Source organism: Oncorhynchus tshawytscha, linkage group LG02 (assembly GCF_018296145.1).
Source record: "Oncorhynchus tshawytscha isolate Ot180627B linkage group LG02, Otsh_v2.0, whole genome shotgun sequence".
Classification (NCBI taxonomy): domain Eukaryota; kingdom Metazoa; phylum Chordata; class Actinopteri; order Salmoniformes; family Salmonidae; genus Oncorhynchus; species Oncorhynchus tshawytscha.
Window position 1 is genome coordinate 73,922,489 of NC_056430.1, and position 13,054 is coordinate 73,935,542.

A 13,054-nucleotide genomic window follows, 5' to 3' on the forward strand; every position below is an offset into this window, starting at 1 on the left:
GTATAGTAGCCAGCTGTATAGTAGTCAGCTGGAGTATAGTAGCCAGCTGGAGTATAGTAGCCAGCTAGTGGCCCGCTGGAGTATAGTAGCCAGCTGTATAGTAGTCAGCTGGAGTATAGTAGCCAGCTGGAGTATAGTAGCCAGCTGTATAGTAGTCAGCTAGTAGCCAGCTGGAGTATAGTATCCCGCTGGAGTATAGTATCCCGCTGGAGTATAGTATCCCGCTGGAGTATAGTATCCCGCTGGAGTATAGTAGCCAGCTGTATAGTATCCCGCTGGAGTATAGTAGCCCGCTGGAGTATAGTAGCCCGCTGGAGTATAGTAGCCCGCTGGAGTATAGTAGCCCGCTGGAGTATAGTAGCCCGCTGGAGTATAGTAGCCCGCTGGAGTATAGTAGTCAGCTGGAGTACAGTAGCCAGCTGTATAGTAGTCAGCTGCAGTATAGTAGCCAGCTGTATAGTAGCCAGCTGGAGTATAGTAGCCAGCTGGAGTATAGTAGCCTGTTGTATAGTAGCCAGCTGGAGTATAGTAGCCAGCTGTATAGTAGTCAGCTAGTGGTCCGCTGGAGTATAGTAGCCGGCTGGAGTATAGTAGCCGGCTGGAGTATAGTAGCCGGCTGGAGTATAGTAGCCAGCTAGTGGTCCGCTGGAGTATAGTAGCCGGCTGGAGTATAGTAGCCGGCTGTAGTATAGTAGCCGGCTGTAGTATAGTAGCCGGCTGGAGTACAGTAGCCGGCTGGAGTATAGCAGCCAGCTGGAGTATAGTAGCCAGCTGTAGTATAGTAGTCAGCTATAGTATAGTAGCCAGCTATAGTATAGTAGCCAGCTGGAGTATAGTAGCCAGCTGGAGTATAGTAGCCAGCTGGAGTATAGTAGCCAGCTGGAGTATAGTAGCCAGCTGGAGTATAGTAGCCATCTGTAGTATAGTAGCCATCTGTAGTATAGTAGCCAGCTGTAGTATAGTAGTCAGCTGGAGTATAGTAGTCTCAGTCATCTCACAGAGACAAAGCTTCTCTGTGTGTGACTACAGTAAAGATTACGTTTCTAAATGTTACTCTGCCGTTTGTGACCAAGAGAAACAAAACATATACTTCCAAATACAAGTTACCAACATTCTTCATTCAATTCAGTCATCACTAAGTTAACATCGGAGTGAAGAGTTCTGCATCTCTTCACAATGACATTTGGCCTAGTTATTCTTCTCTCTGGGAAGATCTCAATTGCATTCTCCTCGTGTCCTCTCGCCTCGTCTCCTTCTCAAAACATATTGGAGGAGAAGGTCGGAGGGGAGGGAGCTCTGTCTTTCTCCTCCAATAGGTTTTGAGAAGGAGATGAGGGGAGAGGAGAATGCAATTGAGATCTTCCCTCTGTCTGTCTCGGTCTCTCTGCGCTCTCTCTCTACTGAGTTACTGATCCAGTCTGAGCCCCACCCTGTCAGACAGCTGAGCTGAGTGATGCTTGTTACTCCCACCTGTCAACAACTCACTCTGATTGTTCACCTGCAATGCACTTGATGTGTCACAGAAACTGGTGCTTGGCGTGAGTGAGTGAGAGAGTGAGTGAGAGAGTGAGTGAATGAGAGAGTGAGTGAGTCCTACAGGGGAGGCCATTCTTTTTTTCTTCTTAGAGCAGCAAATAGAAACTAAGAAAGAGAAAGTAGAAAGAGAAACTAACACCAGCGGTTCTGCAGCAAAACTAGACAAGGACATCAACATTACCCAGCATTCACTACCACCACTGACACTGGACCAGAGACAATGACAAATACACAGGGTGGTTTTGGTAATAACATGGCAGCCAGTCAGACAATAACATGGCAGCCAGTCAGACAATAACATGGCAGCCAGTCAGACAATAACATGGCAGCCAGTCAGACAATAACATGGCAGCCAGTCAGACAATAACATGGCAGCCAGTCAGACAATAACATGGACAATCACAGACACAACAAAGAGTCAGTGATAAAATACTCTTCAAAAAGTAACATACTGTAGGAATTCCCACAGTCAGCAATATCCCAATCTCACCAATGAAGTGGTACAGTAATGTAACTGCAGGATAACATTGTATTCGCCATATCAAGCACATTACACTACTCCCCTGACCTCCATGGCTTGACTAAACACAGACCAGTGTGTGTGTGTGTGTGTGTGTGTGTGTCAGCCTCTGTGCCAGAATGTTAGATTTCTGCTAATCCAATAGTTCTCTCTCAAATAATTCAAGGAAATAGACGGCTGATTAAGTGTTGGCGCTGTTGTGCTGGGTTTATGAGAAGGGCTGCCAGAAACCTTTTACTCCACATGGCGCAGTACATTGGCTTACTGGCACAAACACACAGACTACACCTCAAATCAAATCAAATTTTATTTGTCACATACACATGGTTAGCAGATGTTAATGCGAGTGTAGCGAAATGCTTGTGCTTCTAGTTCCGACAATGCAGTAATAACAAACAAGTAATCTAACTAACAATTCCCAAAAAAACTACTGTCTTATACACAGTGTAAGGGGATAAAGAATATGTACATAAGGATATATGAATGAGTGATGGTACAGAGCAGCATAGGCAAGATACAGTAGATGATATTGAGTACAGTATATACATATGAGATGAGTATGTAAACCAAGTGGCATAGTTAAAGTGGCTAGTGATACATGTATTACATAAGGATGCAGTCGATGATATAGAGTACAGTATCAACGTATGCATATGAGATGAATAATGTAGGGTAAGTAACATTATATAAGGTAGCATTGTTTAAAGTGGCTAGTGATATATTTACATCATTTCCCATCAATTCCCATGATTAAAGTGGCTGGAGTAGAGTCAGTGTCATTGACAGTGTGTTGGCAGTAGCCACTCAATGTTAGTGGTGGCTGTTTAACAGTCTGATGGCCTTGAGATAGAAGCTGTTTTTCAGTCTCTCGGTCCCAGCTTTGATGCACCTGTACTGACCTCGCCTTCTGGATGACAGCGGGGTGAACAGGCAGTGGCTCGGGTGGTTGATGTCCTTGATGATCTTTATGGCCTTCCTGTAGCATCGGGTGGTGTAGGTGTCCTGGAGGGCAGGTAGTTTGCCCCGGTGATGCGTTGTGCAGACCTCACTACCCTCTGGAGAGCCTTACGGTTGAGGGCGGTGCAGTTGCCATACCAGGCGGTGATACAGCCCGCCAGGATGCTCTCGATTGTGCATCTGTAGAAGTTTGTGAGTGCTTTTGGTGACAAGCCGAATTTCTTCAGCCTCCTGAGGTTGAAGAGGCGCTGCTGCGCCTTCCTCACGATGCTGTCTGTGTGAGTGGACCAGTTCAGTTTGTCTGTGATGTGTATGCCGAGGAACTTAAAACTTGCTACCCTCTCCACTACTGTTCCATCGATGTGGATGGGGGGGTGTTCCCTCTGCTGTTTCCTGAAGTCCACAATCATCTCCTTAGTTTTGTTGACGTTGAGTGTGAGGTTATTTTCCTGACACCACACTCCGAGGGCCCTCACCTCCTCCCTGTAGGCCGTCTCGTCGTTGTTGGTAATCAAGCCTACCACTGTTGTGTCGTCCGCAAACTTGATGATTGAGTTGGAGGCGTGCATGGCCACGCAGTCGTGGGTGAACAGGGAGTACAGGAGAGGGCTCAGAACGCACCCTTGTGGGGCCCCAGTGTTGAGGATCAGCGGGGAGGAGATGTTGTTGCCTACCCTCACCACCTGGGGGCGGCCCGTCAGGAAGTCCAGTACCCAGTTGCACAGGGCGGGGTCGAGACCCAGGGTCTCGAGCTTGATGACGAGCTTGGAGGGTACTATGGTGTTGAATGCCGAGCTGTAGTCGATGAACAGCATTCTCACATAGGTATTCCTCTTGTCCAGATGGGTTAGGGCAGTGTGCAGTGTGGTTGAGATTGCATCGTCTGTGGACCTATTTGGGCGGTAAGCAAATTGGAGTGGGTCAAGGGTGTCAGGTAGGGTGGAGGTGATATGGTCCTTGACTAGTCTCTCAAAGCACTTCATGATGACGGATGTGAGTGCTACGGGGCGGTAGTCGTTTAGCTCAGTTACCTTAGCTTTCTTGGGAACAGGAACAATGGTGGCCCTCTTGAAGCATGTGGGAACAGCAGACTGGTATAGGGATTGATTGAATATGTCCGTAAACACACCGGCCAGCTGGTCTGCGCATGCTCTGAGGGCGCAGCTGGGGATGCCGTCTGGGCCTGCAGCCTTGCGAGGGTTAACACGTTTAAATGTCTTACTCACTTCGGCTGCAGTGAAGGAGAGACCGCATGTTTTCATTGCAGGCCGTGTCAGTGGCACTGTATTGTCCTCAAAGCGGGCAAAAAAGTTATTTAGTCTGCCTGGGAGCAAGACATCCTGGTCCGTGACTGGGCTGGGTTTCTTCCTGTAGTCCGTGATTGACTGTAGACCCTGCCACATGCCTCCAACCTGGGCTGTGTTCAGTAGGACCAAATGGGATAAAACGGTTTGAATTGGAGAAGGACAATGAGCATTCTTATTGGACAATATCAGAGATAGTTGCTCTTCCATTTCAAAACCTTTTATCCTGTTTGGTACTACTGAACACAGTCCAGCACACGTCTAAAAAGAGAGCTCACTCCTGATTGGGTACAGGCTTGGTTGGTTGTTTGTTATTGGGTGCATGTGCTTCCTGGTGCGTTGTGATTGGACTCACCAGGTTGGATGCGGACGCCTCAGCGAATGACAGTCCTCTGGGGATGATGAGGATGTGGTCCTGCTCTTTGCTGACTCGGACCTGGACACAACAACGTGAAAACACCTTGTTATGACCTTGAAACTACACAGTGCTGCTGCTGCTGACACAAACAAAACTTTAGGAACCTGATGCTCAAACACACTGCTCCCAAACAAAAGGACGGGCACACAGTTGTATGTGTCCTGAAAACACATCCTGGGGGTAGTCCTGTAGGCAGGGGATAGACAGAACTCAGATGACACATACCTGCTTGCAGTATGTCTCAAAACACAGTTCTACAGAATAGGTTTATGATGAGTTAAGACACGGTTATGACAGTTATGAATGAGGTTAGTGCAAGGTTTATTTCTTACTGTGATGTAGGAGCTGGCGAAGTGTGCCCAGCTGAACAGGTTCTAATAAAGGTTTTAAAAAGGTTTTCTAGTGGTTGTCTTACTGTGATGTAGGAGCTGGCAAAGTGTGCCCAGCTGAACAGGTCCACCAGTCTGTAGAGGCTGGCCAGCTTGCAGCGTGTGTGCTTCTCCCCCTTCACCAGAGTGGTAGACTCCACTCCATACATGTCGTTGATGGGAGTGACCATTCCAAGGCCTGGAGAGGGGGTGAGCAGAGAAAGCAAAGCAGAGAGGGTTAAAAATGATATTTTTTTTTTGTTGAGTGTGGGGATTGATAGCTCTCTTGTTCTCTGTATAATTATCATTATGAATAAATGACATGAATCATTAACAATCAATACACACAGCCTGCATATTAGATTACCTGCAGCCTGGGAATGGAGACAGACCATGCTCTCTCCATTCTACGGAGTACATCAACTGTTCTAAGAGGAAACCAATTCAATCATTCAATACATATTTTATTTAGAGAGACAAGATACTAAACAGATTTCAGATCAGTTGTTAATAACCGATAATAACCATCCGAGACAGCGGTAGAATACATCTGGATCCGTCTCATCTAACCAACTGATTTACTATAGGGTGCTCTTCACTGGACAGTGGACACAAATAGCAACAAGCCATCCTTTGACACTGGCAATGTTCATATCAAAGAAAAATGTAGTTACAGTACATTTTAAATAATTCAATCATCTTACTTCACATATTTCCTAAGTAATAAATAATACTTGACAATCTTATCCTTTTCATTCCTCATTTACAACAAATTACAGCAAATTACGTAACTTTCTGCTGGTTGCTGAGATTAGTGGTGTTATTATGTGGACATATGAGGTATAACTGAGGACTCTATATTTCAGTGGTTGTCGTGGTAATTGATCATTAGTTCCACATTCCGAGGTCTGTAATTGCATGATTGGAAACAGATTTCACATGTGGAAACCTGGACTGAACAGTGGATGAAAACAGCAAAATATGCCAGGCTTTTCCAGAGTCAGCTAGGAGGGAAAGGCTACTGATAGATAGTGTTTCTGTGTAGGAGCGTGCGTTCTAACAAGTGTGTGTGTCTATACAGATTTGGAAGTCTCCACTTTTCAAAAACAATAGAGTTAAAAATATTGGCCTAGTTGAAAGTCAATTGTATGGTATGCAGCTCCAGTGAGTGGCAGTTGGGCATTGCCTGGGTGACGGGCTGTACCAACAGCACTGCCTCCTGAGGGGGGTTACGGGCCGTACCACCAGGATTGTTTTCATTAGGCACCAAACGGAAGAAAACTGAAAAACGGACCCGAAACAGGGAGGGATTACCTGAACATTCAATAAGAAATGCTCATTTTCATTTTACTTTGGTATGGCCAGTGAGGGGGGTTACTGCAGTTCTTCCTAGTTCTACTACTTACTGAGGGGGGTTACTGACCGTACCAACACTACTACTTACTGAGAGGGGTTACTGGCCGTACCAACACTACTACTTACAGAGGGGGGTTAGAGGCCGTACCAACACTACTACTTACAGAGGGGGGTTAGAGGCCGTACCAACACTACTACTTACTTAGGGGTGAGGTGCTGAAGCCAGCCACGGATGAAGACATGAAGAAGTCAGCGATCTGTCGGAGGGCCAGGAGACCAGTGGGGTTGTTGCCTTTCTTCTTCTGCTCCTCAATCAGCCCCTCCAACTCATCCTTAAAGGCCTGGAGACGAGGAGAGGGAGCGGGAGAGGGAAAATAAAGAAGAAGAGAGAAACATTAATCACAGATTAGACTGGAGGTCCGTGGGTGTCACTCTCTCAGTAAATCCAGACTGACTGACTGGTCTAAACTGGCTGGCTGACCAGGGACAGAGAGGTCTATCCTCCTGTAATCTCCACATCCTCAAGTCCCCCCTGCACTACTTACAGCAGTACTGATACATGCACACACTGCTACACACCCTTCTTTACCCCATTCAGTCTTCTTTTTCTTCCTCTCCATCTCTTTCTCTGTTCACCTCCCTTCCTGACTGACCCAGTGCTGCTTCCAAAGCACTGCCACAACTGGAACTAGGACAGGTAGAGCTGAGGATCAAGGGAACTGGGGCGAGTCACACACACTCTTCAACAGCAGGGCTTAGATTTACCACAGTGTTGACTAGATTTAACCTCAGTACAAGAGTTACTAAGGCAATAACTTTGATATCCCATTACATCTCATTATCTCTTTATAAAAACAACACTATAATTTGAGAGAGAAACTGTTTACAATAGCACGGTTAGTCTTGATGTACTGAAACACATCAATCAGAAAAATCCCTATTACATATAAAATGTTAGCTATATATACTATAAAAAGATATCAAAAGCCAATAAACAGAATTGTAATAAACAAGTAATAGCTTGAAAGACTGTATAGAATGACTAACTGACAACGGGATGGGCCACCATGTTGCAATTGTTGCTTTTGCAAGAGAGGAACCGTTGTTCTATTACTTAGTGACCTGGGTCAACTCTTAAACGTCTTACAGTGCATCTCTTAAAAACAAGATTCAGAGAGGGGGAAGAAATAGGACGTGACACCATTTCAGTACAATGACTTCCTAAATAGGAACACATCCAATATTAATGTTTTTATTCCATGTCTCACAGACACACACACACTTGCATAAGAGTAGTCAGCTCCACAACAGCCTGGGTATAGAATCAGAGTCTCGCCCTAAACACAAAACATTTCTGACCATCTACTCTTCTTTAACCCCCCCCCCCAGCCGGCTGGCCCCATGGGATAGTCCATTATTGTTTGCGGATGGGATCGGGTCGATTCATTTCCCCCCTTGTGGGGGTGGTATTGTAAAATCTCTACAGCATCTCCTGGGAACACAGAACAAGTATAACTCTAGGGGTTCTGAGGGGTTCTGAGTCGAGGCCAAACATTCCGTTGTCGTTCGGGCCCTGTTGCCATAGTGACGGTTTTGGCTAGGTCTGGTTGCTGCACTGCAGTGGTGCGGATGTGGATAGGGTGTCTGCTGGGCTTGAGGTTTGTTCTGGACTTTTCTATTATACTGTCGACTGTGCTGTTACAGGCTGGAGTGAAAAGACTTGTCATAAACTCCATACTGTTCCCATGATTCTATTTATCAGGCCTGGGGGGGATCCTGTGTGCGGGACTTGATTACAACTGCCTTCATTACTTCTGAATCTGCTTCAGTCTTAATAGTCATTTACTGGAAAGGCCTGCACGTGTGTATGACACACACACACACACACACACTGTGGCAGGCATTTGCAGTGTGCGAGCTTGTGATGTGTTCAAAGACAGATTATAATGCTGAGCGGCAGGGATTTCATCCCCATCACCTTCATCTAACAGATTAAAGTGGATGTGATCATACGTTTTTCGACCCTCTAATCCTCTGCAGAGAGACTAAAATAAAACACAGATACAGCTCACGGAAGAGCATGTTAGCTAGCTGCTGTGGTGTGTGTGTGTGTGTGTTTAAACCCACAAGGCAACCCTGTGCCATAACACTGTCCTAACATTGAGTTGAAACAAACAGCCAGAGCCCAAATCTAATCAAGCTGGCCTGAGGTCCTTCTCTTGACATGAATAGCTGTCCACCATCCTGCCTGAGAAAAAACAACACTAAACTGAAAAGCCAAGCCACGGTCACAGAGAGCTTTCCCACTTCCACGAGCCACGTCTCTCCAGTTATTGGTTGGAGCGTATGGGAGGACGTGTGTGATTGGTTGGACGGTCAGGCTTAGGAAGAGAGGATTCCGTGTGCATTCACAACAAAGAGATATTCATCTTTCAAAATGGTGTCTTTAATATAGTCTTTGAGCTTCTCTCTCATTATTAAGACATGCAGATTGGAGCTGGTCCAATAGCTGTCACTGTGAGAAAGAAATCTCTTTCAGGACACACTCCAAAGACTCTCCCTTTTAATCGTATCAGAATATAGGCTTATATTTTGTGTGACAAAGCCATGAACAGCACTATATTAAAGCCTTCCGTGTATAAATGTTACACATCTACAGTATGTAATATTTCTGTATTACCTAACGTGTTGTTAAAAGAAATCAGCCTCGCATTCAACTATTTGTTGGGATGATCCTCTTCCTGCTGAGTGTAGGGCTGCTGACAGACAGGTAAGAGCGCTGGGATGCAGCTGAACCCTGTAGCGTGGGAAAGGACAACAGACACTTATGACTGTAGCTGGGTTTGCTATCGCGCGTATTGTGTGTGATGGGAGGTGATGAAAGGGTTTTACGTCACCACTGACCGTTTTAATGACACCACTACCCCATCCAGACACACAATCTGGTCAAATAAATACTCACAGCTAAAGACACACACACACACACCATGGTCCAAGTGAATCATAGAATAGCCTGTAATTACAACTAGACACACTCCCAACAGCCTTGCTAGTTTAGTGAGCACAATGATACTCTTTCATGTGGACTGTGTTGCAAGGTGGGAGAGAGTGAGAGAGCGAGAGACCGAGAGAGAGAGAGAAAGAGATATGTTAACTTGCTTTGGCAATGTTAACATTCGTTTTCCATGCCAATAAAGCCCTTAAATTGAATTGAGAGAGAGAGAGAGAGCGAGCGAGCGAGCGACAGAGAGAGACCGAGAGAGCAAGTGCCAGCCAATCAATTCTATTGACGTGTGCGTCAGTAAAAATCGGTCCCCCATTCCAGCTGCAACACTGCCTGCAGGGAGGAACTGTCTGGCAGACCAATAGAAATACTGTACATCCCAGCTAGCACCCAACTCCCTATACAGTGCACTACTTTTGACCAGCGCTTTCCTGGGGTTTTGTACCCCCTGGGGGTTTGTACTGCCTAGCCTATGTCATGACGTTGCCTTCTTTGGGTACAGCGATCACTATCCCCCTCTCTCTGTCTCCTACACTCAGGCTGCTGCGACCTCAGGTCGTAAATTCCTGGAGGAGATTATACTGTGGCCATGAGGAGACAGAGAGTGAGTTTTCAGAGAGAACAAAGGAATTTCTTCCACCTCACAGAACTTGAGGTCCGAACAACATTTATGTTCTGGAGGAGGTATAAAAGATTGGTTGACGAAACCAGCTACGAACAGTTCCGTTTGGTACAATTTTGTGAAACTCATGGGAGACAATATGGCCACATTACCATAACACTGTTTATATAATAGCCTCAGTTATGAGGCTTACATCTAATTGTTGTATAAGATGAATGAGTGAGGATGATACTGTTTGTGAAATTGTGTAATGGGATTTTGGACTGTTTAATGAAGGAAACTTCAAATCCCTTTGGAGTTTAACTAAATCAGAGGACCGCCCATGAGCACAGTTATGGTCGGGCATCCTGGAACAGGCCCTTTTCTGCTCTTCCGAATGAAACCCCCACCCGGGTTTTCTATCACTAGACCATGTTTCTCTCAATTACGAGAGGACTAAGGTTGAGACCAGCTTACCTCGATAACGATAGGGCCAAGGTTTGAGAGGAGAACATAAACCTGAGTATAAGCTAAGGTTTGAGTAGATGGCTGAATCTTTTAACCATACCACGTGGTTAAACTCTTAGACTATCGATACCGGCAGAATAAGAACAAGTCTTTGATATTAATTACTAGTCTCCAGCTAGGAATTTAGTATCATTGAACGTGAAGACTGACAACCGCCGAAACACCTATTCTATAACGACATGAATGAATGTCACTCTGAACTATCCATTCTAACCACGACAGAGGGGGAGAGAGAGAGGACGGACAAACTCTCCGCCAGAAACAAACTTTTTAACAGAGATCCCGACGACACACTGAGCGTAAATATATATATTGATTGCAATTATTCCCGAATGATTGAGCGTTCATGTGCAAAGGATTCGCATTTCAATTGTTATAATGATCAACTTTGTAGTGTCTCATCTCAGTCGACCCCCACTTCCCTTTGTGTCCACCAAGCTGCGATACCGGTTTATCCCACTAGGGAAACGCCGTTATCATTTCCTTGTAACTATCTACTGTTTGTTTATGCATTTCTGTGAATTACTTAGTAAATACATGATTTAAGACAATTGATGTATGGATGACTCAGTGAAGACTGGGCTCGTGCAGATAACCAACAATTTATGACGTTTGGAATGAGACTAACGTGAGGTAAAGAAGAATTCATTAATCAGAAGACTATTGATCAGATATAAATATCTGAAAGTTATATTAGGAAAATTATAACTTTATAATCTGAATATTTTCCTTGGTGCTCTGACTTCCTAGTTAATTACAGTTACATGATTCATCAGTTTAATCGCGTAATAATAATTACAGAGTTATTTGATAAATAAGTCTTCAGTTTAATGATGGCAAAGACACGACACCTAACATCAATACTTCAGTACAGCATCATCTTGAATGTGCAGCTGAAATCTGTCTCTCACTCTCTCCGTATCTCTCTCTATTTTTCTCTTCTCTCTGTCTCCCCATCTCTCTTCTTCTCGGTCTCTCATTGAAAGATAATGTAAATGTCAGCACAAACTATCTAAGCAATACTGCTCTATAACCTAAATCCCAAACCAAAAGCTAGCTAGGCAACGTTGAGATAACGTAAATAAACCAAAACATAGCTAAAAAACGTTGCTTTATAATCTAAATGCCAAACTAAACGGGATAGTCTCTCAGAAAAGCTTCCAGTTTGGAGTTTCAAAGGTTCCTCTGAGAGTACGCATGCTAATGTTCTTTAGAACGAGATGTTATAAGTTATGAAGAGAACATCAACAGAAAGAAAGCATGGATGAAACACTTCCTCTCCTCTCACAGGGGTTTGGAGTCAGGGAGGCTCTATAAATTATCCAGTCATTTTAAGCCTGAGAAGAAGAAATAAAAGTCTGCTTCCTTCTCCCAAACCGCAGTAGCAGTAAATACACACAACCCAACAGCACACACACTGCTTCCCTATTTTCCACATCACTAAATCACTCAGATTAGAGAGCTTTGCTGTGCTCCACCGATCGAGACGTGCATATCTGATTGGTTGAGATGGGTCACGTATATAGACCTATAGACTTGTTCCCATGCAGCCATGTGACTGGGAGGGAATGAGTCTGAAATGGCACCCTATTTAATGCACTACTTTTGACCAGAGCCCTATGGGATCCCTATGGTCCCTAGTCAAGAGTAGTGCACTATATAGGGAATAGGGTGTCACTTCAGACACAGCCCACGACTCCATAGGAACTAGTGTGACTGGGAGGAAATGACACCACGTAGGAAACCAGTGCACAGTTATTCTCTAAACTCTATGTCTATTGGCCCATTGTTATAGGACCAGGAGTTTGTCCTGACTACGTGATCTATCCAGGAGAGAAAAAATGTGACATGGTCAGGGAAAACTCTGGGTCCTACAGATCAGTTTACCTGGTGATGTGACATGGTCAGGGAAAACTCTGGGTCCTATAGACCAGTTTACCTGGTGATGTGACACAGTCAGAGAGAACTATGGGCCCTGGACCAGTTTACCTGGAGATGTGACATGGTCAGGGAGAACTCTGGACCCTCTAGACCAGTTTGCCAGGTGAAATGACATGGTCAGGGAGAACTCTGGGTCCTACAGACCAGTATACCTGGTGATGTGACATGGTCAGGGAGAACTCTGGGTCCTATAGACCAGTTTACCAGGTGATGTGACATGGTCAGGGAGAACTCTGGGTCCTGGACCAGTTTACCTGGTAATGTGACATGGTCAGGGAGACCTCTGGGTCCTCTAGACCAGTTTGCCAGGTGAAATGACATGGTCAGGGAGAACTCTGGGTCCTACAGACCAGTTTACCTGGTGATGTGACATGGTCAGGGAAAACTCTGGGTCCTACAGACCAGTTTACCTGGTGATGTGACATGGTCAGGGAGAACTCTGGGCCCTGGACCAGTTTACCTGGTGATGTGACATGGTCAGGGAAAACTCTGGGCCCTGGACCAGTTTACCTGGTGATGTG

General features: G+C 45.2%; 1 protein-coding gene across 7 annotated transcripts in view; it reads right to left on the reverse strand.

Annotated features, from left to right (window-relative positions):
* The window catches only part of add3a (adducin 3 (gamma) a), a 154,914-nt gene that overhangs the window by 23,408 nt on the left and 118,452 nt on the right, over nucleotides 1-13,054 (reverse strand). For all 7 annotated transcript variants that reach the window (XM_042304537.1, XM_042304534.1, XM_042304538.1 and 4 more), the window contains 3 exons: nucleotides 6,662-6,800; nucleotides 5,151-5,302; nucleotides 4,673-4,753 (listed from right to left, as the gene is read on the reverse strand). In XM_042304537.1, coding sequence (XP_042160471.1) covers nucleotides 4,673-4,753; nucleotides 5,151-5,302; nucleotides 6,662-6,800 — 372 coding nt within the window. The remainder of the gene's footprint in view (nucleotides 1-4,672; nucleotides 4,754-5,150; nucleotides 5,303-6,661; nucleotides 6,801-13,054) is intronic.